Raw genomic sequence first — 25,686 nt, 5'->3', positions numbered from 1 at the left:
TATCACCACGCCTCAGCAGCACCGGTATCTTGGGCTTGTCCCTATCAACGTGCTGCCGTGGATCGGCTTGACAGTTTGGGTCTCCTCGGCAACCCTTGTTGCCTGTTGTCTGCCGATGGGTCGAGTGACTTTGTATCGGAATTTAGCAGTTCTTGGCAATATATAAGATCCACCAGACTCGCTAAGATGGGAGAGGATCGGTGATAATTAGAGGCTGACTTGGAACGTCAGACAGAGTCACTACTGATTAATGGTCTACAGCAACCTCGAAATGCCAATACCACTGATGAATCTCAACACCGTTGAGTATAGCGTTCGAAAATGACATGATTACACTTCTAACCACACACACATGCCCGCACCATCAAGGCTTGAAGGCGGTACATTGGTAGTAGCCGTAGAGTACTTGACAAGTTGAGACTCCCTAGCCGGGGCCGGGGGGTCTTGGTTATGATGTTGCCATACCCTGACCGCATCACTCAGCGCTTGCAATAGTTTCTGTGCTGACAACATAATGTGGCGTCAGCCGGGTTTTATAATGGCCTTGGTAAGTCAGGTTGGTACCTAGCAGGGTGTCATAATGTCACCATCAACCGGAATTACCAGCACTGGGCTATACGGTCGAGGCAATGTCAGATGACCCCCTTCTCTTGCTAGGTAACCGATTATATGCTTAATGCGGTCTGAATGGTGACAGGGACCTCGGGTTCGGTTGGTGAAAGTCTGCCCCGCAACGCCGGTCTGGTCCTTCTGTCAAATTCTTCAAGTCTTGGTGTTGGGAAAGAATGTCGTGCTGAGTGCCGATGCTTGAGGTCATCGTAGATCAGACATCAGCCTTGATCAAGGAACTCGGAAGTCGATGCCGTCGCATTCGTTACTTAATCGCAAGTTACTAAGCGGGACTTTCACTTCTAGCCCTAATGTCCGAGGAATATAGAATGTGCTTGCCGTGGCCTGCTATCGCGTGACTCAGTCGTAAATACGGGGCGAAACGTCCGATACGCCCGTGTCTTTTGAAACAAGCGACAAACTGCATCGAAATTCGGAGAATCCGGAGTTTATGCGTGTTTCCCTAAATCAGATTAGCTCTTGTGCGGAATGTCTAAGCCGAAAATGGCTAGATTAGCGGCTGGATTTCAAAGCAGGCGCGCCCTTCGCAGTGCTCAGACGGTCAACCAATCCCACTCGTACGCTTGGAAAATTGTGAAGTAGCCAATAGAAGCAAGCTTCCGCTGTAAAAATGTACTCCCGTCATGAAAAGTACAGTAATCTGACAATTCCCCCCATTTGTAATCGAAGATTGCTAATTCTATACAACAACGAGAGAACTACACGGGCTTCGAATGCGTCATCTACAAAATGAACTCGCCCGCATCTCTGAACTCGAACTTGAAGATGGAAAATAGCAAACAACTGTGTGCGGCAGCAGTTCGGTTCAGGCACAAAAACACCACTCAACTCCGGGTTCTGCCAGGTCTATAACACCGACAAGGTTTTGGCATTGACCTGATAATTGTCATCGCCGCGGGGAGCCCTTGAAGTCGTCCTCAAGATTCAATCCTCGGTCCTTTCTCAACAAGAAAAAGAGCAAATCACATCAATGGCGTTGGACCAACTCGCACCTGCACAGGCAGAAAAGCCCCTCGCGTCAGACATGAGTAGCGCTACTACGCCTGCCATTAGCACAGCGCCGACCATGGAGAAGACGGCTGGAGAGGCAGACCCTGAGAAGGCCGGCGGCCACAGTCCGAGGTTGTCGTCCGACTCTCTCCAATCGTCCAACGAGAGCGGCATCAGGACGATCCACGGATTCAAATGGCTTCTCATCTGCGCGTCTCTATACGTGACGGCTTTTCTTTACGGTCTCGACACCACCATCGCTGCTGATGTCCAGGGACCGGTTGTAGAAGAATTTGGCAACGTTGAGAAGCTGGCATGGATCGGCTCCGGCTTCCCCCTCGGGTCTGTTGCGGTCATATTATTTGTCGGCAGCTTGTTCAACAACTTCAACATGAAGTGGATTTTCATATCCGGAGTGGTCCTGTTTGAGGTCGGATCCGTGCTGTGCGGGGCGGCACCCAACATGGACGCCCTTATCGTCGGCCGCGTTCTCGCTGGTGCCGGCGGAGCAGGCATCTACCTCGGCGGCCTCAACTACTTCAGCTATCTCACCGCCCGAAAGGAGCGTGGCCTGTACATCAGCTTGATCGGTTTTTTCTGGGGCGTCGGTGCCGTGCTTGGGCCTATCATCGGAGGCAGTTTCGCTGAGTCGAGCGCGACGTGGCGCTGGGCCTTCTACATCAACCTCGTCATCGGCGCCGCCGTTGCCCCAATCTTGCTTTTCTACCTCCCGCCTATCCATCCCGTGGAGGGCAAGACAATCCGCGAGCGCGTCACTAGCATCGACCTGCTCGGATTCACCCTTGTCGGCGCATCATGGGTGTTGTTCACCGTCGCCTTTTCCGTGGCCGGTGTCGAGTGGGAGTGGAGCGACGGCCGTTCCATCGCCGTCATCGTGGTGTTCGGCGCTCTGCTCATCGCTTCGTTTCTCCAGCAGTACTTCAACGTCTTCACCACTGCCGCGGCCCGTGCCGTCCCAGGGCATCTCCTCTTGAGCCGTACGCAGCTCATGTTGCTGACCGCCACAGCCTCCAGCACCGCAACGCTCTTCGTGGTCGTCTACTACATCCCCATCTACTTCCAGTTTGTCCACTCTGACAATCCGATCCAAGCCGCCGTCCGCCTGCTGCCCTTCATCATCGTCAGCGTCGTGACCAACGTCTCGGCCGGCCGCTTCCTCTCCACCATCCGCTATTACATGCCCCTCTACCTCTTCGGCGGAATTCTCATCACCATCGGCGGCTCGCTGCTGATGGTCTATCTCGATCCCGCCACCAGCGAAGGCGTCATCTACGGTCTCAGCGTCGTTGTCGCCGTCGGCAGCGGCCTGACCATCCAGCTCGGCTACGCCGTCGCCACCCTCGTCGTCGGCACGCAAGACATCGGCAACGCCATCAGCATCCAGAACATTGCCCAGATTGGCGGCAGCACCGTTGCTCTCGTCGTCGGCGGCCAGGTCTTCCAGTCCTACGCCGTGCGGAATCTAACGGCTGCGTTGGCCGGCCATGGATTTACCGCCGAAGAGATCTCGGCCATGACGGCGGGTGCGCAGAGCGCTGTCTTCAAGACGCTCGATGGGGAGCTGCGGACGGCAGCCATTGGCTCGATTGTGAGCGCCATGCAGCGGTCGTTTGTGCTGGTGATTTCGTCGGGTGCAATCATGATTCTAGCGGCGGCGGGGATGAAGAGGGAAAAATTGTTTGGCGAGATTGTGACTGCATGAGTGGGTTGTTAAGGGATTAAGATATTCCGGGTTGTGACGGGCCGATGTGTCTGTAGCATTGAGGAGAAGGAAGGGCTGGAGCATTCGTGCGATAATTGGCATTGCTGGAGTTTTAGGAGTATTGAACGGCTTTCGAGCATTTACGGAGCGGTTCTGTTGGTAACTTAGAGGGATACGAATTCATGAGTTTAATGAGGTATTAGATTAGAAGCATGACCTTATAATCTGGTTACTTGGATTTTGGCCACTTTCGTTTCCTCACCTGAAGTCTGGCCGCCTACGAAGCCAAAGTGCTACGTACATGGTAGGCATATCTCCTTTCTCAAGAAACGCTTTCAAATTCCAAGGCAAAAAATACATGTAAATCGTATCTTAAATCCAAGTGAGGGGTAAACAGTAATAAATGCGTATAGAAGGGTTATAGTGCATCTAGTCTCCCGTTGGATCTTGCAATGGTAACGCAACCACATTAGATACTATTATGTTCAGCACGAATGGTTTAAAATAATGAGAAACGCAACACCGGGAGAGCACTAATTACGATGTCAGTCTTGGTTAGGTATATTAGTTGAGAGAGCGAAGCCGATTCCTTTTGATAGCTATTGTTAAATATTTGACCACGGGCCAAATCTCGAGAATGTGTTGAAAACAAGTCTTAACACCGACCATTGTTGCCTTCCCAATGCCGAGTAGGAATCAAGTCAGCATGCTTCCTACTCTGCTCCTGTGTCAATGACTCCCACAATTCCTGGCTATTGTCGTCCCCCTTGATACCAAGCCGCGCGGCGATCAATTCAGGAAGAACCGGACGAAATTTCCAGGAATGAAAGGATCCACCCCCAACGTAGTACAAGTTGTTCGTTCCCTCCACTCGCATAATACAGAAGGACTGACTGTCTGTCAAAGCATCCCTATAGATGTCAGGCGCATATGTTCTACCAGCGGCGTAGTGGCAACGTACCAGCACATTTTGGAAATTACCGCCGGGCGATCGGCCAAGTCTGGGAAGTATGTCGCCAAGAAATCCCAGCTTTCCTTGAAGCATAAATGCGTCGGGGGGAGACGAACTGGTGCTTCGGAGTCAGAGTCAAGGGAGAAGGACCTAGAGTTATTGACTCTCATAATTCGCTCTGCCGTCGGGGGAAGAATTTCGCCTGATTGGATGTTAGTCGTGGGAGCAGAGGAGATAAGGCTTTCGGACATGAATACCTTTTCCGGGTTGGCAGATGATGGGCATATCTCTGTACTTCATATACTGTTCGTCGGTGAGGTGAACGCCCAACACTGGCACTCCAACGATCTGATAGTCAACTTGTGTAAGGTCGTGGGCTGCCAGAAGTCTGTTAGTTCGCCATCCCGTCGCCAAGATAACCGCCTCGCCGAGTACGTCCTCCATACCCAGCCGTACTCCCCGGCAGAATCGGCCATCGAGAATCAGACTAGTCACCGTTCCCCTTCGTTTCTTGACACGGCTTTCGGCACTTAATGCCTGCTGAAGGTTGTTCGCCTCCACCCAACCCACGTTTTCTGTTCTCGTCACAAGCAAGTCATCGTTGGCATCAACAGCTGGGAATTTCCGTCGGAATTCCTCAATTGGTACGGCCTCCATCCCTTTGGGAACGCTTCCGTGTTGGGCCTGTTGCTCGTCCTGAACTAGGAACCAGCCGGACTGATGGAAATATTTCGAGTACGGTTCCTGCGTCCTGAAAATTTGCAACGATTTTTTTGCCAATTCTCGGTACGCCGGGTCGGAATACTCTGCTCGAACAATTCTAACAATGTCCGCCGACGCTGCAGTTGAATGCTCATCGTCGTTGTCATCAATCCATATCACGGATCGGCCTGCCCTCTCATATGCCTCGACAGTCGCAGCGCCCCAGATCCCAGCGCCTATAACGATGGCGTCAGATGCCATTATCGCTTTGAAAGAAGGGATAGAATAATGCTGATGTCTAAGGCGCGGAGTTGGTTGGCGAAGAATGTTGTATCTTTACGGATGCTCGCTTAGCGGTCAGTCGGTCGATTTGTGCCGAGGTGAGGGATGCTTGCTAGCTTGATGAGATACGGAGGGGAGAAGTCGGGATCAACGAAGGAGGGGTTAAGGCCGCCACCCGAGCTACGGCACAGTAGGCCAGAGAATCGCTGTCGAATTGGTTAACCGCTTGCCGGCCTCCGATCAGCTGACAGTCAACCAATCCGATTTGATAGACAGTTCACGGCAACTGGCCAGGAAAATGCGTGCGCCGCGCAGTCTGAAATGCTTCTTCTACCAAGAAGTCCGCTGATACAGCGGGTGCTGCTAAGACGCTGGACTTAAGCCGCTTGAAAGGGCGGGCAACGCACGCAAGTACAGGTACCGAGGCATTTCTTTTTTTGTCTAAACGGGCCCTCTCCGGAAACGAAGTTCTTTGCTAGCGTGATACCTTGCGTTGATAATTATGGCACTATGATTCTCCATCCCATCTGGCCACAGGGTGCTCGGGCTCGCTCCATCTAATAGATTAAAGGAAATCCGCGCCGAACTGTTACTGTAGTCAATGTCACGGTTACTTTAGGTCTCTTCAAAGAGGAGGACTCAATCAGCAGCGGAGAGCTTCACTAGGTCACCGGGACAAACTCAGTACAGAGATACTGGGAAACAGCCTCATTTTAATTAATACCGACATTGAGAATGCTCTATTAGCGCTAAGTACCGGCAATTATATTGCTTGCTTCATGGTATTGCCGACATAACGGCGATTTGTCAAACCTCAACGAAAATCTGGCAGAAGAGCAATCACCATGTGCCTCAAAATCTCCGTGTTGCTTGAGCTAGGATCCGCACACAGATATAGCGTAGCCTCTCGTATCAACGAAGGTTACAACAGAATAAGATTTCTCTCTAATAGACTAGTATCTCCATAAAAGCCTAAGGTAAGTACACTAGTATGCAAACTCAAGCCTGTGCTCCTAGCACAATCTCCACATCCGGCAAAGGCATCATCTTGACTACCAATGGCTTCCCATCTGGACCAAACCGCTGGGCATCGGCATGCAGATTCCGTGAATCGCGCACCGCGCGCCCGGCCCTCTCCAGCATGTTGCTATTGTAGCTGGAAACAACCTCCTTAACCGCGGCGATGTCCTTAAACTTATCCCCGGTGGCTAGCTCCCCGAGCTTCTTGCTCAAGATGATGGCGTCGACAAGGGTGTGGTAACCACCCTCCCCGCGGAACGGCGTCATGGCATGGGCCGCATCACCCATCAAGATCACGCGGCCCGCCGGAAGGCTGTCGAGTTCGAGGTCCCGCCAGACATGCGTCTCTTGCCGGATCTGCTCGGGCCGGGTCGTCTCAAAAATCTCGCGGAACTTGGGTGCAAGCGGGGCGATGGCTTTGAGAACGTGGTCCAGCTTTTCCTTCTGGCTCGCCTTTTGGAGCCAGTGGTCCGGGTTGGCAACGTCGTGGTCGGTTTCCATGTAGTTCCAGTAGTACCGCGCAGATTTGCCGTCCGGGTGCACATAGTGCAGCCCTGCAAAGCCGATGAAGCCCAGGTCCGGCCGGATCAGCATGTACCCACTATGGCCGATGGCCAGCTGACGCTTGAAGGCCTCTCCGGATAGCTCCAGCTGGCCAACGATCGTGGCAAGAGGCACGACATTGAGGAGGTCGGCCGATGGGCGGTTGAGGAGGTGCTGCCGTACTGTTCGATCGTTAGCCTGGTTACTATTATACTCGTGACCGAATGTCCAGAGCGACATACCAACGCTGTTGATGCCATCAGCGCCAATAAGAATGTCTCCCTTGGCGCTACCACCATCCTCAAAATGGACCGAGACGCCGTCGTCGTTGTATTCAACACGCCTTACACGGCGGCCCCATTGAACGGGAATGTTGGTTGTTAGCCAATTCCGAAGACGGCGACGCTCGGAACGGATAAACTGAAAGTTCGGTGCGTCCTAAGTCATGAGATGGAGACAAATTAATAACCTCCAATCCAATTTTCGCGGCAGACCTTGCGATGACCTCACCTGAAAACCCCAACGGTCATCTCTGCCCGGCAGGTAGATAGCCAGTTGGCCGGGAAGCTTCAGAGGCAGCAAGTGATCTGTCGCTTTCCTCAGGTCAGGCAGGTCGGATGGTAGAATGTCGAGAAGAGCCTCAACCATGCTATTCCGAGTTTCCTTCAGGTCAGACCAGCTTGGATTTTTCCCTCGGCCGGTACGTACGAGTGTAAGGCAAGCGCCCATCCCTGAAAGCGGGAATCGGCGGCAGTGTCGCGCTCGAATATCTCGAATGAGATGTTTTGTTTTCTTAGGGCTTGTGCAAGGGCGAGCCCGCCGACACCTGCTCCGACAATCAAGACATGCATGGTGGATGACTAAGAAAATATGGATAGAGGAGTTCTGGGTGCAAGTCCAACGGCCGTCCGTTTGAATCCTGCTGCCCTTTCAAGCACTAGAGGTGGTGGTGGATGTTAGGTAATGTAGTTCAAACCCCAGTTAATTGCAGTTAACCTGAGCAACTGGGTATTCATCGATTGACCCATATCCGTCGAGATGTAAGCCATCGCAGCAAGCGCCGACAAGGTACTCGGAGACACTTGGCAACAAACATCATTGCCGAATCACTGTCGTCCAAAGCAACATAAACCGGTAATGTTAGTTGTTGCACAAGATGGTGCCGAATTACTGGAACGGCTAAAACAGAAAGCCGCCGAATCAGGACAGAGAACTCGTGATACCGGCATATGTAAGCGTGCATTGAAAATCGCCGAAGCCACAATGCCGACTGCTACCGTCGGGAATTTGGGGCTGACTCCAGCCTCACGCACCCACTCGGGTCAAATAACTCGCACCCCGACGTTGTCCGACGGCACAATGGTTGTCTATCTTAGCCTTGGTAACATGATTCGGACCCCAGAATCAACCCATTCGACGTTGTTCTACGTCATGGCTTGGATCGGATGGTTCGGGGCAACATGTTCTGGCGGTTAATAATCGAGCCCGTGATTAATGTTTAGTCAATGTTCGGTCGGGGAGTCCGGGAAGACGTTGTTCTAATACCTGTGTGGATGCAACACTCGGACCTTCACACTACTGGAGCCATTTGACGACCGCAACATCATCACTTCGCTCTCTCATTGTCGGAACTCACCAGGCCTGTCCATCAGCAACCATGTCTAACGAGGTCGCGCTGCCGATTATCGACCTGAGTGGATACCTCAACCCCAAAACCCCAGAGGACAGGGAGCGGGTCATCGAAGAGGTGCGCGATGCGGCCCGTCAATATGGCTTCTTCCAAGTCAAGGGCCATGGCATTCCTCTGAATCTGCAGCAAGAGCTCGTTCGATGTATGGGTAACGTCTTCAACCTTCCCCAAGAGGAAAAACTCAAAATGTCATTCCTGGAGAATCCCTGCCGCCGGGGTTACGAAGCCTCCGGAATGTCACATCGGGAAGGGGACGCTTTGCCTGACGCAAAGGAGGTACGTGCGAGAGGTTTTGTCAGGCAAAATGGCCGCGTTGCTAACAATTACGCATCTAAAGTGTTTCTTTGTTGGCCGGGAAGACCCAGTAGTCGAGCTATCAGGCTTCTATGGCCCCAATGTCTGGCCCAACCTCCCGGAGGAAGACTTTCGCGGGCCTGTTTGGGCGTACTACCAGCAGACCAGCGAGTTGGGCAAGACCATCTGGTCCATCTTGCTCGAGGGCCTCGGGCAACCGGCAGCCATGGTGAACGAATTTGCCAAGCGGCCCATCGTCCCCATGAAGATGATCCGCTACCCTCCGCACAGCCAAGCACGCGAGGGCCAGTTCGGCATCGGTGCCCATACCGACTTCGGCGGCGTCACGATCCTGTTCCAGCAGCCTGGGAAGAACGGTTTGGAGGTATGGCATGACCGTCTGGAGCAGTGGATTGACGTCCCGGCACTGGAGGACGTCTATGTCATCAACTGCGGGGATATGATTCAGCGGTGGTCTGGGGGTGCATACAAGAGTGCCAGACACAGAGTCATCAACAAGGCCGAAGGGGAGAGACTGTCATGTGCGACGTTTTGGCACGGTGATGTCCATGCTACAAACCCCCTGAAGCCGGATGACCCGAACAGGGAGACGGTCGGTCAGCTTCTGGCCAAGCGCTTCCGAAAACAATATTCCTTCACCAAGGAGGCTCTGGCTGAGGTTGGCGCGGCCTGATCCTGTATGGGTTTCACAGGTGTACTGCTAGTATCTAACTTGACCTTTGGGCTCACAACATATTTGATCCGAAATTATCTTGACGGAAATTGGGGTTGGGCCCTCCTTTTTGACGCTCTGCAAACCTATTTGATTCAACGTAGCGCTGCGTCTTGCTGACACAATATTAACTATCTCTACAATTACTATAACAAGTATTCGATCTCATATATGTGAACAGGGAGTGTGTTAACAAGATTCCGTAGTCAATCTTCTAGCGGCCCCAAGACTACCCGCCCAGCACTAACAATACCAATACCTTAGGTATTTATGTTGTCATGCACGAGCTTAGCACAGTAAGGTATTATTCCTAATTAGTAACAACTAAAGAACATCTCGCTCCCAGATTCAGATAATCATGTCCGCGTTAGAGAAACACGAGCCCCTCGAGATACCGAGGCTTCCGTCAATTGATGTCTAAATCTTTTGCAGCCAAGCCTAACACCGATATATGTGCACTGGAACAACGTCTTTGGGGCTCCTGTTTTTCCATCAAGCAGATACCACGTAGCTATTTTGTATACTATCTCGCACAATCGGCATCGCCTTAGATATCCGTATACCTACCACAATACCCACAATCAAACTAGTGATGCTTCTCGCTTGGTTAACTGCAAAGACGCAGCTGCCTTAGGTGTCCAGCTGGACTTGTCGACGTCGTAACTATCACCACCTTGATGTCCCTCCAAGACGCTGACTTCGTATCTATCGAACAGGTGAAGCACAAGCGACTTGACAATGTGGCCGGCCACATACTGCCCCATACACTTGCGGCTGCCGATGCCGAACGAATGAAGGTTATATCGAAGCTGCCAGCGGAGTAAGCTTCATGACGGGAACGTGGCTTTCTTTTATGAGGATTTTTACGTACGTCGGACTGTTTGATACCCTTAAGCCGAGATGGGTCAAAGGCCTCGCTATTGGCACCCCAGAATGGGTTACGGACGTTGATGGCCAGGACATCGACTAGGATTTGGGTCTAGATATGGTTTTATCTCAGCATCCTGATCCAATATCCAAAGCCCACTGCTATGCTAATTACTCACATTGGGTTTCACCAAAACGCCGTGAAAGTTCTTTACAGCGGATGAGCTCTCGCCAATTGTAAAGACTGAGCCATGCAGTTAGCGCGACATTTCGTCGAGACTTGCGATAAAAAGACTTACTTGCGAATGGTCGAACGCGCATCGACTCAACGAAGCATCGGTGCAGATGGGTGTCGGTCTTGGCAAGGTATTCAAGGAGGTTGTCCTTGTTTGCGGCCACTTCATCACGCAACTCCCGCTTGATATGCTCGTGGTCGGCGACGAGCGTGATGAACCAGGTGATGACGTGGGTGATGACGTCGAGATTGAGCATGAGCAATTCGTCCAAGGTATGCAGAAGCTGAGAGGATTCCGACAAATAATTAGTCCCGCTCGTGAGACCCAATTCCCCTGGAATCTCACCTCTACCATGGCCATATTCCCCTTTTCAACTTCTTCCCAGTAGGTGATGATGGGTGGCCGCTCTCCTCGAGCCCTCCTCACCTTAACCATGCGTTCATTGTAATCACGCCACCCATTGTTGAACTCTCTGAGGCGTTGAACCGCTTCGCCGTCATACAACTTTGTCAGCATCTCGGACCGGTATGGCCCTCCACCAATCCAGTAAGGATTTAGCGCAATCCTCTTTTCCGTCACACTCCATAGGTCGCGTTCCTCGTCTTCAGTCATGGGCCCATATATGGCACTAGCTGTGAGGAAGTAAGGGAACTTTGTGAAGGTTTTTAACACAGGAAGGCTGAAGGACTCGCTCTCGTGTTTCCCTGCCTCAGCCATGAGAGGCAATCCATCCACATACTTCCTAGCTGCGCGGTCGACAGCATCAATCCGAGCCACTGCCGCACTATGCGTGAAGGCCGGGTCAAAGATCTTTCGAAGTCGCTTCCAGTCCTGGCCGTAGAGAAGGCCCATGGCTTTGCCAAGCAGCTCCCCGGCAAACCAGCCCAGATTTACGTTGGGGGTTTTGGGGTGGTCATTGGCGTCCGAGCTGAAATGTTTGAGATCTTCCGGTGTCGTGATGACGCTGTTGACCCTGTGAGACAAATGCAAAGAGAGCGCCTCGGCTTGGCCGACTCTGGAGACAGCTTACATTTCAGGGTGCGTCCCGGACCATATCCGGTACACAGGGCCATACTTTCGCCACTTCTCCGAGTTGACTCGTCCATTGACGAACCTTTCAAAGACTGTGCCATTGGGGTACTGCCACCTGGGGCCCGAGATCTGCTTGCCATTCCGCAAGACGCCCGAATTGAAGGTTTCGAGAAGCCATGAAACCACCGTCTGCCGTCCCAGTTAGCGCCTGCAGGATGAAATAACCTTCCTAGGGGCGAATGATAAAACAGGGAGAGTTGTTGCACACAGCATACCTCTAGAATCCAAACTCCATAGAACCGCGTGGTCAGGTACAGACCAGCAAAAGGAAGTGCTAACAGTGCCCAGTCTAATGCAGGCATTTTGCCTTGATTCTAGCCTCTAAGAGTAAAATGTCTCAAGTCCCTAAGAAGACTGGCTGCACTCGTCGTCATGCCAGGTGCAAGTGGTCAAAGACGTGATAATAGAACCGACCCCTGTCAAGCGATGGCATCGCTGGTTGTAAAACATACATCAGACCATGTCGGTTATTTACAGAGATACGTAAGATGGCAAATTACAGTACACAGAAGCCCAGTAAGCAAGCGGACGGGGGAATACGCGAGATGGAGTTTGTGCCACCGAGCCCCGAGCCGCGTTCAGCTGTCGGCGCTTACTCATTTAAACCGCCGAGACGCGGTCCAGACGGCCGCTCGGCATTGACCACTTGCGACCGGAACCACCCCGTGGCAACCAGTCTTGGTTAGCCAGGGAGAGGCCAATGGCAGTGTGTTTTCCTCATTATCTCATCCTGGGCCCAAGCGAAAGGAGCACTACTAGAGTGTTATATCGCTTGGCATACAGCTGTGAATGACTCGAGCCAGAACAGAAGCCGCCAATCATGAGATTCCTAACAATTGCGGGACTTTGCCTAGGGCAACTTGCCGCGTCGGTCGCTGGTACTCGGGGAAAGACCTGCAAATGCTTCCCGGGAGATGCGTGCTGGCCTTCGGAGCATGAGTGGGATGCATTCAACCGCACCGTGGGTGGTCGGTTGATCAAGACGATCCCTCTTGGCTCGCCATGCCACGATCCGCATTACAACGAGGCTTTGTGCGAGGAAGTGAGGGCTCAGTGGAAGCTGGCGCCAACCCAGTGAGTGGACTTTGCCAGTTGTCCGGGAACCAACTCAGCACCGCTGACTGCTCCTAATTCGCAGTCTCGTTTCGCCCTCGTCAATTCAGGCTGCGATATTCGCTAATGCCAGTTGTGACCCCTTTACACCGCGGAGTTCCGCATGTCTGCTAGGCAATTACGTACACTATGCCGTGAACGTGACAGGGCCCGAGGAGATCGCGTCGACCATCCGGTTTGCAAAAAAGCGCAATATCCGATTGGTCATTAAGAACACCGGCCACGACTACATGGGCCGATCAACTGGCGCAGGCGGACTCAGCGTCTGGACGCACTATTTAAAAGGTGCACAAGTCAAGGACTGGTCTGATGACGGGTATACCGGCAAGGCCATCAAGATCGGTGCCGGCGCATTGGGCCATGAAGTTCTAGAGGCCGCCGCCGCCGCCGGCCTGGTCGTAACGACCGGAGAGTGTCCCACGGTCGGGGTGGCAGGTGGTTGGGTTCAAAACGGGGGCCACTCTCCCCTGGCCACGGCATTCGGCCTCGGCGCCGACCAGACGCTTGAGTTTGAGGTAGTAACCGCGGACGGGCATTTCGTCACGGCAAGGCCATCCTCGCCCAGACACTCAGACCTCTTCTGGGCTCTGAGCGGTGCCGGAGCCGGGAACTACGGCGTCGTGGTCTCGGTCACGATGAAAGCGTACCCGGACGCCGTGACCAGCGGTGTTGGTTTTGACCTCCGGGGGCCCAACATCGACTTCTCGGCCGTCCTGAACGCATGGCATGCCACGCTCCCGGGCATTCTCGACGCCGGCGCCATGGCCACATACCTGGCCACCAAAGACCAGTTCTTCGTGCACCCGGTCACCGGGTACAACCGCACACAAGCGGACCTGGAAGCCGCCCTGGCCCCGTTCATCGCGTCGCTCGCCGCCATGGACATTGCGCTGCAGCCCACCTACACGCAGTTCGCCTCGTACCACGACTTCTACATGCACTACTTCGGCCCGCTGCCGGCGGGGCAGTTCGGCACGGTGAGCGAGCAGCTGCTGGGGAGCCGGCTGCTGACGCGGGCGCACCTGCGGGCGGCGGGCCCGGCCATCAACGCGACGCTGCAGATGGGCGCCACCTTCATCGGGCAGGCCATGGACGTGTCGCGGTTCGGCAGCGCGGCGCGCGCCGTCCTGCCGCAGTGGCGCGAGGCCGCCGCCTCGTCCGCCTTCTGCCTCCCCTACGACGTCCGCGCGCCCATCGCCGACATGCGCGCGCGCCAGGACCGCATCACCGGCGCCGTCATGCCCGTTGTCGACGCCGTCGCGCCCGGCGCTGGCGCGTACATCAACGAGGCCGACTACCAGGAGGCCGACTGGCAGCGGGTGTTCTTTGGGGCGAATTATGCGCGGTTGTTGCGGGTCAAGAGGAGGTACGACCCCGAGGGGGTGTTTTATAACCGGATTGCGGTGGGGAGTGAGAAGTGGGAGGTGCGGCCTGATGGGAGGATGTGCGAGGCTCCTTGACGAAGGATGGGGGAGGGGTTGAGGGCCGACGAAATGGAGGTATATGGGATGCGGGTACGGCGTAAATCGTCGGCGAATTAAGTGCACGCGGATGCAGTCAGATACACATTAGGCCACTGCAATGGCAGGCTAGAGAAAACTTCGTTGGCGGCATATCATTTGCGGTGTCACCTGGGGGGAAAGGAGCCGCTTGTGTTACCCCGACATCACCCTGTGCCAGCAACTGTGAAAGGATGACACCTAACTAGGCAATATGATGGCGCAGATATTGATCCTGATAACCGGCTTGGCAGCCGATGGTAGTAATCAGGTTTGCATTGTTGGCAGTAGTGCGGAGGTTAAGGGATACAGCGTCGACAGATGCCCACCTAGAAGGTGGAATCTGGGGAGGGGTTATCAGATATTTCTGACGTTGAGTTGTCGCCACCCTGGTTACTCAGACCTTTGTGTGTCATCATCCGGTCGATTGTTAAGACTAGTCTAGTAGGTAGTTAAGGGGTGGTGCATTTATATCAAAGATTCCACTTCTTCCACGCCAGATCAGATACCTTATCCTACCATCAGGCCCTACACAGTCTCCCTCCGCTATCAAGCGAGAACTCATCCGAGCCAACCGCAAACAACCCATACATGAGATAATTTGGATCATACTTGTGCTTGATCTCAAGCAACCGGTCGTAGTGTGCTCCATAGAGACCCTGCTTCCAGTCCCCTTTGTATGTCGGATCCAGCTCGTTCTGCAGACCTGAGCCCGGCGTGGCCGCCTCGAGCGCCGGGAAGTAGTCATTAACGAGCTTCTGTCTCAGCTCCAGGGTCCTCTGGGGATTGTCCCAGCTATACCCCTCATACGTCTGGGGGTTGCAGTAGGCGATTGCGTCGCGCCAGGCTGGGTGAATGGAGTTGGGCGGATGCGGCGGGCGGATCGAGCCAGGGGAGTCATCAACACTGAAGAACGAGCACCCGATGAACCAATTCCCGTCCTCTGTGATGTTGCGGAACACATTCATGAGCTGTTTGTTGGTAGTCCTGTCGAGCACGGTGGACCGTGGGACAAGGCGGCTTGAAATGATGGGGAAACTGGGGCAGAGTGATCCATAAGGCAGGTCTCCGTAATACGCGACGAAACTATCGACGTAGGTGGGATACTCGACGGCGGTGTAGTTGTAAGGGATGTTGAGCCGGTCCAGTTCGGGGATGAAGGTGGCCATAAGATGGTCGATGGCCGAGCCTTTCTGGTCAGGCATGACGAAGCAAAGAACCGTTAGTGCATCATTTCCAACGATGAACTGGATGTTGTCGCGAGTGCTGTTCACATGAGAAGGTCCCTGGTTGTACCAGATCTCGACTGCCTCCCAAAACGCCGTCGTATTCTGGCTCCGGAATACCATCTCGCCGCCGGCCACAGGGCCGTCGGGATAAGCTCTGAGGGTCGCGCTGAGCACCACGCCGTACGTGCCGCCACCGCCGCCCGCCAAGGCCCAGTACAGGTCCGTGTTCTTCTCTGGCGTGGCCGTCAGATACTCGCCCCGAGGTGTGACAAGCTCCCATTCGAGGACCTGGTCAGCCGCCAAGCCATAGGCTGTGATGAGTTGCGACTGGCCCACGCCTTGAAGATAACCGCCGACGACACCCGTGAGCCCGCATTCCGGGGCCACAATACGGTACCCAGCCTCGTGTGCAGCTTTGTACGCCTCGCCAGCAATAATGCCGGCGCCAAGCTTCAACGCCGGCCCGGAGTAGAATGAGCTCTCGTATTTGGCAATGATCTCGGTAGTCTTGAGGTTGTATGTCCACAATGCGAGGGCCCCTTTGCCGGTGGACTTGCCCAAATAGCTTGCTCCGCGTCAGCTTATGCACGTTACTCAAGTAGCGGTGAATGGTCAAACGCACTCAATGCCGGTATTCTTAATGACCAGACGGACGTTATTCTTGGCCGCAAATTCCAAGCCCGCTTGCACGTCAGCAGGGCCAGTTACGTTGATAGAATACGCAGGGCGATTGCCGAGTGTGCATGGAGCCCATGGAGACGTAAACGGTGAACAAGAATCATTTTGCCAATAGGGATTGAAAATCTCGCCAGGGACCGTGCATCTGGATGGTGATGGTGTTGTTAATACAAGTTCGTCGAGCTGCAGCTTGGAGCAATAACGGGCAAGAGGAGTAGCACAAACAGGGTTGACGGGCCGGCGTCTTGAATCGCATCGCCCAAATCTTCACATGCCCCTTCGTCGTATGCCGCAAACGGCCCAACCTTGTGGCAGACGTGTGCCAACGGAACCGTCGCGATGAGCCGGCCGCCCACGGTAGCGTTGAGCCGAGCCCAATCTCTGCGGCTTGGCCATCCTGCATCTCCAGGAATATACCTGCATCGGGAACCGGAGGCTAGAACGGCCGGAACGGCCAACAGGCACATCAAGGCTCGGATCGCCATCTCCATCAAAGTTGATAACGCAACTACTGTGGCTCGACCACTCAATGCTCACCAGATACCAAGGTGCCCTAGTCAGCTGACGTTAGGCGGGAAGTGCTACCAAATCACCGGCTACGGTTCCTTGTCGGCAAGGACCCGACAGTCGGATCCGGGATCTGAAGTGATTTTGAGGATTGTCGATCGCTGAACTATGATGCCCGTGTCGTTGACAACTCCATGCGCGGGATCGGAGCCACCACCCCAAGACCAGCGTCCTCGTGTCGCGAATTAATCAGCATGGTATATAGGTATGCACGAGTCCCGTTGAGATCCAGACCTTTCGTTTGACCTCAAAGATGCAAATTGGTCCAATCAAGTGAGTGAGAAACCGCCGAACTCGAAAGGGGGTTGGTTGCAGTCCAAACCTGAGGCAGATAAATGGCCGAATTTCAGGGCCAATCAGGTGTAAAACTCTGGGTTGCATCACTGCCACCGCGGCCAATCATATAGGACATGGGCCAATGTCCCTCCGAAGGGAGAGGACAATTGTTAAGATATTACTGCCCCCGTCTGAGTGGTCTCTTGGGACAGCATCACGGCCGACCCCAATGGATCCTCTTTTATCGGTGCCGCAGGTTAGCTCGCGGCTTACTAGTCATAGAAGCCGGCGGCCAGAGCAGGATGTGCGTCGGAAAATCGGACAGACCTGGGATCTAGAGTAATACAGGAACCTGAATTACATGGTTACGTGGCCGGAGCCGCGTTTTATTCCCGATAGGGCTCAATTAAGCTTTTGAGCTTACGCGCTCGTCGCCCCCTTTCAACCAGGATCCAGAAGACGCTTCTGGCCAGGCACCCCGAGTGCAGCTTCTTAGTCTTTTGCGCTTTGTGGCCGGGCTTAATTGCGCAATCACAACCTCCGATTCCCCTGATCAGGCCCGAGCTGAAATACCCAAGACTTGGGCAGCAGAGGAAAGCCGCCGGCCGTTTCTGATTTCTAAGCAACCACGGCCCAACATTGTGTGTTACCCCACGATCTCGGCTACCTGCACGTACCCGATGTAGAGAGTATGAACATGGAACCTGCCATTCCGAGTCGTACAGCAAACCCCAATTGGTGATTTCTAAGCATCGCCTTGTTTGCCCTGTTTGGTAATCAACTCAACACGCCCGCCCATACCTGTACCTGGAAACGCACTCTTCAACACCTATACACAATCTTCACCACGAATACGCGATACGGCAATCCCCGCCGTAGCGTTGCACGCTCTGCTACCCCAACAGTTTGTTATTCGATCCTGGTTTATCAACAACCACCTCCCCGCCCCCCTTCCTCCTCGCCTTGCGAACCGCAAGCACACACCAAAGCCCTCACGCACACCTTTGCGCTAGGGTAGCAAGCACGCAACATGGGTGTGCCACAAGAGCCCGCAACGGACTCGCCCGACACAGCCAAGGGCCAGCATGAGTTGGACGAAACCGCCCGTCCGCTGGACAGTAGCGACGAGCCTACCTCGCTAGGGAATGAAAAGGTCGAGGCCCTGAGCGACAGCGGCCAGTCGGGCCAGCCAGCTGCCGCTGCTTCTGGCGGTGCGGATGAGTACCCAACGGGCATGCGCCTTGTGCTCCTTGCCGGAGCGTCCATCATGGGTGTCTTCTTGATCTCCTTGGACCAGGCGAGTAGCTTCCACGCCTAATGTTTATTTATTTGTTTATTTTATTTTTTTTCTTCCCCCGCGCCAGCACTAACATGAAGGGCAGACCATCGTCGGCACAGCGGTTCCCAAGATTACAGACGAGTTCGGCGGCCTAAGCGACGTCTCATGGTACAACTCGGCATATTTCATGACCTTTGGCGGCCTCGAGGCCGCCTGGGGCAAAGCCTTTAAGTACTTTGACATCAAGTGGACCTTCATTCTGTCCCTGTTCATCTTCGAAGTCGGCAGTCTGATCTGCGGTGTCGCCCCGAATTCCGTCACGCTGATCGTGGGCCGCGCGATTGCTGGTGTGGGCGCCGCTGGCATTTCGGTGGGCGGCACCAGCATCGTCGCCTTCAGCACCCCGCCAAAGACGCGACCGATCCTGATGGGCATCATCGGCTTGACATACGGCCTAGCTTCCGTCCTGGGTCCCCTGATTGGCGGAGCATTCACCGACTACGTGACCTGGCGATGGTGTTTCTACATTAACCTGCCCGTCGGAGGCGTCGCTGCCGTTATTGTGACAGTTTTTTTCCACCTTCCCGCTGCCGCTAAGCCTCCAGCGACCACTCTGAAGAATAAGCTGCTGCATCTGGATCCCGTCGGCATCTGCCTAACTATGGCCGCCATTATCTGTTTCATCCTCGGCCTACAGTATGCGGGCGCTTCCCACCCCTGGAATTCCAGCGAGGTAATCGGCCTTATCATCGGCTTTGGCGTGATCTCGATATCCCTGGTCGTCTGGTCCATCTACCTGGACGAGTACGCCATGCTCACGCCTCGCTTGTTCAAGAAGCGGGCGCTTTGGAGCGTCTGTCCCTACCAATTCTTCTTCCTGGGCAACATGATTCTACTCCTCTACTACCTCCCGTTCTACTTCCAGTCCATCCTAGGCGCGAGTCCGATCCAGTCCGGTGTCAACAACTTGCCCATGGTCATCTCAATTGCCATCTTCGCCGTCCTCGGTGGCGTGTTTGTCTCCATGACCGGCTACCCGACGCCAACCATGTTTGCCGGCGCGGCCGTTTCCACGATCGGGTGCGGCCTCCTCTACACGCTCGATACCGACACCTCGACCGGGAAGTGGGTCGGCTACCAGATTCTGACCGGGGCCGCCATCGCGTTTGCCGTGCAAAACGGTCTGAACATTGCCCAGGCGAGCGTGGACCCCGAAGACCTTCCGGCCGTCACAGCCAACCTCTACTGTAGGTCTCTTTCTTTTCATTCTTCTGATCTTACGATACCTCGGCCAAAGCTAACGAGAACGTGCAGTCTTCCAAACCGTCGGCGGTGCCTTTACAGTCTCTTCGGCCCAGGCTGCCTTCGTTAACCAGATGTTGGCCAGGCTCCCCGAGACAGCCCCCGGCATCAACGGTGCCCGGCTGATAGCGACGGGTGCTTCCGAGCTGTGGAGAGCCTTCACGCCAGAGGAGCTTCCTGGAATTATCGCCGCATACATGCACGGCCTCAAGGCCGTCTTCGCCGTCTCGATTGGCTTCTCCGCTGCCGCCTTCTTGGCCACCCTCTTCATCCCCTGGGGCAGGCTCCCAACTCATGCAAACAAGGCCGGAGAGGAAAGTGGGAAGTCCGCTCCGACTGTCATGCCCGCGTAGAAGATGGTGCCATACTATAACTCGTGTTTCTGGGTCGGTTCTTTCACCTTTTTTTATATATAAAAAGAGATGTCGTGGAATGAAACATGTGTTGCGGTGTCAGCTGAGGCAACCATCGAATTAATTAGTTCCAAAACGGCCACCGAGGGAGCTGCCAATAGGTAAAACGGCTCCATAAGGTAGTTTGCCGAACCAAATGACGCAAATAGAACAACTGATCCCAGCTGACTCGCTTCGTGGTAGATTGCCGGAGCCTTGCATACTTCTTGACTGCGATGGTGTAGGCTTATCTGTGATCTCTGATATTGCTCCCGCCTACATTGCCAACATCACCAGCGATGCATTTATTCACCAGAGCGGACCGAATATATGATTTCAATTTATTTGTTGGAGAGATACACTAAAAGACGTTATTAGTACTGGCTGAAAGCCTATGAATCATATTATTGATGCAATATGTAGCGTGGAAGCAGTATACCCCCAGTGCCGCAACACCGGCCAAGACAAAACAGCAGGGCGCAGCAGACTCCCCCATCAACGTATATCACGACACTCAAATAATGGGCTGCGGAATCATCCCAAACTGGAAGCACTGTCCATCAACGGTTACGGCATTGCCGTCGGGGCCGTCGAAGACGGCGGCGAGGAGAGCTCAACCTAACGCCTATTGCCGAAACTATGGAGGCTATTGTGCTGTATGTACCATGGCCTACCCCAGAGCAGGAGTTTTGTGTTACATTGAGAAAGCTTAAATAAGGTATACAGGGGTTGACCTGGGGTAGGGTACCCGGGGCATGGGCCCGCCTCCCGTTTGCGCGGCGCTTCGAGTAAACAGTGGCAGCCCTCGAGAAGCTCGTAATAATAGACCTTAGAGAATCGGGGTGACAACTTCAGTTACCACTCACGCCTTGGGTGGATACTGTGAAGGGTTGTACCGGATAATTGCCCAATGGCATAAGAGGTGCATTAGTAAGTGCTCCTGGGCCCTCGGCAATTGCGGCGCCGCTTTTGCTCGTTAAAAGCCCCGTCGATTCTCCATCTCCGGCTCCGACTCCGCGGTAAGCACTCGCAAGACTTCCAAGGCCAGGGCTTGTAATTAATCAGAAACTGCTAGAGATTGGCTGTCGCATCCGACACAATGGCCCAGAAAAAGGTCGCCTCCTATGGTGACTGGGAAAGTCACATCAGCGCGGAGGCCGCTACTGCGGGGAGCAAGTCCCTGAGATCACCGCGTGTTTGCGTAGGTGTTTCTCCGCCCTCCCCCCCAAAGGTACTGCTCACATACTTATGATTGTATAGCCAACGACCGGAAGGGTCTTCTTCGCCGAATCCCGCAGCGATGGGACCAACGCCATCGTCGAAGTCACGAACGACGGCCCCCGACATGTCCTCCCATCTGATTTCAGCGCCAGCACCGCCGTGTATGAGTACGGAGGGTCGGACTACGCAGTCGTTCCAGGGGATGGAGCTCGTATTGTCTTCTCCGATGCCGGCAAAAAATCAGTGAATCTCCTCGACGTTGACAACGGCACAGTCGAGGAGGTTCTACAGTCGCCCTCGCTTCGGTATGCTGATTTTGACAGCCAGCCGCTGATTGCAACAAGACACGGACATGGTTCTTGGGTCCTAGCTGTCGAGGAAGACCATGCCAGGCCCGAGCCTGCGAATGTCAAGAACTATGTTGTTGCCATCCATCTCGAAACCAAGACAGTGAAGAGACTGGCTGCTGGTGCTGACTTCTACGCGTACCCGCGCTTCAGCCCAGACGGACGCCAGGTTGCTTGGCTGCAATGGAATCATCCCAACCTCCCATGGCGAGGTGTGCAACTGTACTCGGCCGCATTCAACGCGGCGGACGGGTCGATTACCGATGTGAAGTTGATTGCCGGCGATGATGGCGACTCGATTGCGGAACCGAGTTGGGGCCCTGACGGAAAACTGTACTTTGGGTCCGACAAGTCTGGATTTAGCCAGCTCTGCAGATACGCCGAAGGGAAAGTGGAAAGACTATCTGTTGCTGGCCTAGAGCACGCCGAGCTCGGGAATGCTAGCTTCCTAATTGGATGGTAAGTACCTAAGGTTTCAGCTAAGCATCCCAAAGGATGGGGGACCTGACAAAGAGATAGCCAGACATATGTGTTTCTCACAGAAACCTCCGTGGTCGCGGCTGCTGTGTGGTTTGGGACCTCTCAGCTTGTGCACATAGACCTTGAATCGCGGAAATTCACGCGGCTCCAAGTTCCTCTGGTCGACATCCGCTATGATTGCATCGCGGGTCTATCCGAAGCGTCGGTAATCGTTATCGGAAGCGGCCACACAACCCCACAAGGCGTGTACCGCGTAGACATCCTGCCAGGCCTGGCCACAAATATCACCTTGATAAGCTCATCAGTCGATGAGAGCTTCCCGGAGTCACTGTTTTCAACCCCCGCGTCCATCAGGTTCACCACCCTCGGCAAACCGGAGCGTGAGGTATTCGGCTTCTTCTGGCCCCCTCACAATCCCGGATTCGAGGCCCCTGAGGGAACGCTTCCGCCCCTCATCGTGGTTCCCCACGGCGGCCCCACGTCGCACACCGCACCGGGTCTCAAGATGAACGCCCAGTACTTCACCAGCCGCGGATACGCCTATTTCGCCATAAACTACACGGGCTCTTCGGGTCATGGCAAGGCCTACCTCGAAGCACTCAACGGGGAGTGGGGCGTGGTCGACCGGGATGACGCGGTCGAAGCGATCGGCTACCTCGCGCAGAAAGGCCTGATCGACAAGGGGCGGGTAGGCATCGAGGGAAGAAGCGCGGGGGGTTACAATGTCCTGTGCGCCCTGGCGGGGCATCCGCATGTCTTTGCGGGCGGCATCTCGCACTGCGGCGTCAGCGACGTCAAGGCACTGGATGCTGAGACCCACAAGATGGAATCGCACTATGTGGAAGGGTTGTTGAAGTTCGAAGGGAAAACCGAGGAGGAGAAGGAGGCGCTGTACTACGAACGCAGCCCGCTGTACCACGCCGGGAACATCACGGCGCCGCTGTTGCTGGTACATGGCGACGCCGACACCGTGGTCCCCATCGAGCAGAGCAAAGAGATCAAACGTAGGATTGAGTCAAGAGGCGGAGAGGTCAAGTTGATCGTGCTTGAAGGCGAAGGCCATATATATAAACGGGCTGAAAACTTGCGCATCGGTCTGATTGAGGGCGAGAAATGGTGGCGGAAGACGCTGCTCAAGAAGGAATAGCTTGAAGTCGAAGAACTGCTCAATTACCTCAATTACCGTAACTGCAGGTCGAGTATTGATGGACCGAACCGTGCCAGAACCGGGGATCACAGGGATTGGTGCTCACTCATCGCCATATAAACCGCGTCCGCAATCCTAAAGGCTCAATAGGTCAAACTTGTCCATATCATTATTTATTCGAAGCACCAAGTATCCCTTGAATCACCACCTGCAACTTTATAACACCGTCTGTTCTCCGTTCCCATCGTGCCATGCGTTTCTTATCCAGTGTCCTCCAGAGTAGCCTTGCTATAATTAGGTGCCTAATGGGCGTTGCATGTGCTAGACCGGCCTTAGGAGCCGAGTACTTCCCTCCGCCGTATTCTCATGGGCACTTTGCCAACCGGATGTGACACACCACTGCCAAAGCCCATGAGGGTAAAGTCCTCCTGTACGCTCATCCCTTCTTTCGATATCTCGCAGTCAAACAGAGATACCCATAGGGCGGTTGTCAGCAATATCTGACGCTTGGCAAAATGCCGACCAGGGCATTGTCGTGGTCCTCCACCATAAGGAATCCATGCCCCTTCGAGCTCCTTGGTCGAAAACGATGGTTTCGATGATGACGATGGATCACTTTTGAGGAACCTGCCAGGCCAGAACTGGTCAAGGGGGTGCTCGTTGTTCACGCCCGTGTTCCACGCCTGGGGATCCATGTGCGCGACTGTTGTCAGTGCAACAATGACCTTGCGCCTTGGTATGATCCAGTCGCGGATGTCCAAATCAACCCTGTCTGCCATCCTGATGATGTAGAAGTGCATCCTGAGGCGCAGGGTCTCGGCGTAGACGGCTTGGAGGACCGGCAGGCGGAGCAACTGGTCGAGATCGAACTTGATGCGGCCGTCATCGCCCCTTTGAGCACAGGAATCAACCTCGGCTCTCACGGCCGCGAGTAGTTCCCGGTCTCGGTAGATCTCCAAGATGGTCCAAGACGCAGCGGTGATGGCATTTCTCGCTCTATTGCCGGAAAAAAATATTAGTAAACACCTTGGAGGGGGGATGTGCGGTACCTACGCCCATATCGCTCCAAAATCCTCGGATGCGATGGCGTCGTGGTCGAATCCGTCCATCTGGAGAAACATGTCGTGCCTCTCTCGGAAGAAGCTGCTCCCCCAAAACGGATCGTCGCCGTCGGCGCCCACAGCTGAGTCGGTGAAGTGCTCTCGTGCATGCTTCTGCCAGACTTTGACGGCGTCCAACACCCTCTTTCGAGCTGCGTAGGCTCTTGGAGTGAGGAACCAAGGGATGCCTACAGAAAATGAATAAGATGATTGTGTCAGCGAGCCGAATTAATACTTTATTTTGTCTCTCTTTTCAGATCTTGAAGAGTTACCTTGGAGGTATGTCTGCAGATTGCGGTCAAAATCCCAGTAGTCTTGCAGGAAGCGCGGGTTCAGCTTCAAGAGATAGGGCCCGCAAAGGGCATTAATGATAGCAATGACGCCCTCATCTCCTACAAGCTTCATCAGGTCGTCGTGGGACACCCAATCGGACCCAAGCTGATGCTGCAGGCGGTATAGTCGATCCGTGATATTGTCGGCAAACCTATTCCAAAAAGGCAAGAGGCCTTTGCCCTCCAAGAACCGGATTAGGGACTGGTACACATTGTAGTCGATTCGGTTGCGGGCTTCGACTGTGCTGTCCGGGTGAGGCACCTGGCCGCCTCCCGAGTCGTCTCGGTCATACAGACGTAGGGCCTTGGCCGGCAAGCCGAAAGCGTATCCGAGAGCGAACTTGACAAAGGGGATGGAAGTGCACGCCCACGAGTTCTTGAAGAGGGCCTTGATGTTGTCCGCGCCCCGTATCACGTAAAACTCATGGTGGAGTATTTTGACCAGAACAGGGTGGGGGCTCTGGAAGAAATTACTAATGATAGGCGCCAGTCAGCCAGTGGCGCGCGGCGAGCACGATAAGGAGACATGCGGCTGAGTGGCAAACGGAACCAGCTGCTCGCTTACTTTGGACATGAAACAAACCGTCTCGGACTCCACAGATACTTGATCGGCAGGCTCCCCAATAACGGCAAGAAGTAGGGGAACGTCGGCGGAGCGGCTTTGGCATTGTCGCGCTTCCTGTACGCTCTGAAGCTGCCACGCTTGGCTGCGTACCGGAACCAGAGCGCGGTGGTGAGCAACAAGGAAAGCCCAACCAGATGGGTTGCAACAAGATCGAAAAGCATTTCAACCCCTGGGCGGATGCGTCCTTCTCGGCGAAGGACGGGAGAGAATAGTTGCGATTCGGCTCGAGTCCGCTTGTGATGTTGCCTGGGGGGTGGGGGGGCTCTTTGGTTTCTTTTTGAGCCGTCGCGGAGCTGCTTCGATGAGAGTTCACAATTGGTGGAACACCCCGCGGCCACGCGCGTT

The 25,686-nt window shown here is 54.4% G+C and overlaps 9 protein-coding genes across 9 annotated transcripts; 5 read left to right on the top strand and 4 right to left on the bottom strand.

Moving 5' to 3' along the window:
- Window positions 1–1,600: 1,600 nt before the first annotated feature.
- Window positions 1,601–3,343, top strand: MFIFM68171_04779 (Efflux pump patC; the record flags this gene model as incomplete). Its single annotated transcript, XM_071060199.1, has 1 exon — window positions 1,601–3,343. The coding sequence occupies one exon, from the start codon at window positions 1,601–1,603 to the stop codon at window positions 3,341–3,343; it is 1,743 nt and encodes a 580-aa protein (XP_070916300.1).
- Window positions 3,344–6,278: 2,935 nt separating this feature from the next.
- MFIFM68171_04778 (Early conidial development-2) lies at window positions 6,279–7,693 on the bottom strand (the record flags this gene model as incomplete). The annotated part of the gene is made up of 4 exons (XM_071060198.1): window positions 6,279–7,024; window positions 7,085–7,280; window positions 7,353–7,491; window positions 7,551–7,693. 4 exons carry the CDS (start codon window positions 7,691–7,693, stop codon window positions 6,279–6,281), a joined length of 1,224 nt encoding a protein of 407 aa, XP_070916299.1.
- Window positions 7,694–8,499: 806 nt separating this feature from the next.
- On the top strand, window positions 8,500–9,520 carry MFIFM68171_04777 (2-oxoglutarate-dependent dioxygenase tropC; the record flags this gene model as incomplete). Its single annotated transcript, XM_071060197.1, has 2 exons — window positions 8,500–8,808; window positions 8,870–9,520. 2 exons carry the CDS (start codon window positions 8,500–8,502, stop codon window positions 9,518–9,520), a joined length of 960 nt encoding a protein of 319 aa, XP_070916298.1.
- A 620-nt stretch (window positions 9,521–10,140) lies between these two features.
- On the bottom strand, window positions 10,141–12,056 carry MFIFM68171_04776 (Cytochrome P450 monooxygenase; the record flags this gene model as incomplete). The annotated part of the gene is made up of 7 exons (XM_071060196.1): window positions 10,141–10,368; window positions 10,431–10,538; window positions 10,606–10,670; window positions 10,726–10,945; window positions 11,008–11,635; window positions 11,693–11,883; window positions 11,970–12,056. The coding sequence occupies 7 exons, from the start codon at window positions 12,054–12,056 to the stop codon at window positions 10,141–10,143; spliced, it is 1,527 nt and encodes a 508-aa protein (XP_070916297.1).
- A 518-nt stretch (window positions 12,057–12,574) lies between these two features.
- On the top strand, window positions 12,575–14,327 carry MFIFM68171_04775 (6-hydroxy-D-nicotine oxidase; the record flags this gene model as incomplete). Its single annotated transcript, XM_071060195.1, has 2 exons — window positions 12,575–12,828; window positions 12,893–14,327. The coding sequence occupies 2 exons, from the start codon at window positions 12,575–12,577 to the stop codon at window positions 14,325–14,327; spliced, it is 1,689 nt and encodes a 562-aa protein (XP_070916296.1).
- A 560-nt stretch (window positions 14,328–14,887) lies between these two features.
- MFIFM68171_04774 (FAD-dependent isoamyl alcohol oxidase) lies at window positions 14,888–16,758 on the bottom strand (the record flags this gene model as incomplete). Its single annotated transcript, XM_071060194.1, has 3 exons — window positions 14,888–16,160; window positions 16,218–16,418; window positions 16,499–16,758. The coding sequence occupies 3 exons, from the start codon at window positions 16,756–16,758 to the stop codon at window positions 14,888–14,890; spliced, it is 1,734 nt and encodes a 577-aa protein (XP_070916295.1).
- Window positions 16,759–18,146: 1,388 nt separating this feature from the next.
- MFIFM68171_04773 (MFS gliotoxin efflux transporter glia) lies at window positions 18,147–20,050 on the top strand (the record flags this gene model as incomplete). Its single annotated transcript, XM_071060193.1, has 3 exons — window positions 18,147–18,413; window positions 18,499–19,642; window positions 19,710–20,050. 3 exons carry the CDS (start codon window positions 18,147–18,149, stop codon window positions 20,048–20,050), a joined length of 1,752 nt encoding a protein of 583 aa, XP_070916294.1.
- Window positions 20,051–21,188: 1,138 nt separating this feature from the next.
- Window positions 21,189–23,284, top strand: MFIFM68171_04772 (Peptidase S9 prolyl oligopeptidase active site-containing protein; the record flags this gene model as incomplete). The annotated part of the gene is made up of 3 exons (XM_071060192.1): window positions 21,189–21,290; window positions 21,350–22,116; window positions 22,177–23,284. The coding sequence occupies 3 exons, from the start codon at window positions 21,189–21,191 to the stop codon at window positions 23,282–23,284; spliced, it is 1,977 nt and encodes a 658-aa protein (XP_070916293.1).
- A 332-nt stretch (window positions 23,285–23,616) lies between these two features.
- Window positions 23,617–25,502, bottom strand: MFIFM68171_04771 (Pfs, NACHT and ankyrin domain protein (Fragment); the record flags this gene model as incomplete). Its single annotated transcript, XM_071060191.1, has 4 exons — window positions 23,617–24,280; window positions 24,338–24,572; window positions 24,657–25,189; window positions 25,282–25,502. The coding sequence occupies 4 exons, from the start codon at window positions 25,500–25,502 to the stop codon at window positions 23,617–23,619; spliced, it is 1,653 nt and encodes a 550-aa protein (XP_070916292.1).
- Between the last annotated feature and the right edge of the window lie 184 nt (window positions 25,503–25,686).

This window comes from Madurella fahalii (assembly GCF_045866475.1).
Source record: "Madurella fahalii IFM 68171 DNA, scaffold_2, whole genome shotgun sequence".
In the NCBI taxonomy this organism is placed as follows: Eukaryota; Fungi; Ascomycota; class Sordariomycetes; order Sordariales; genus Madurella; species Madurella fahalii.
This window is presented reverse-complemented; position numbering and strand designations above follow the sequence as displayed.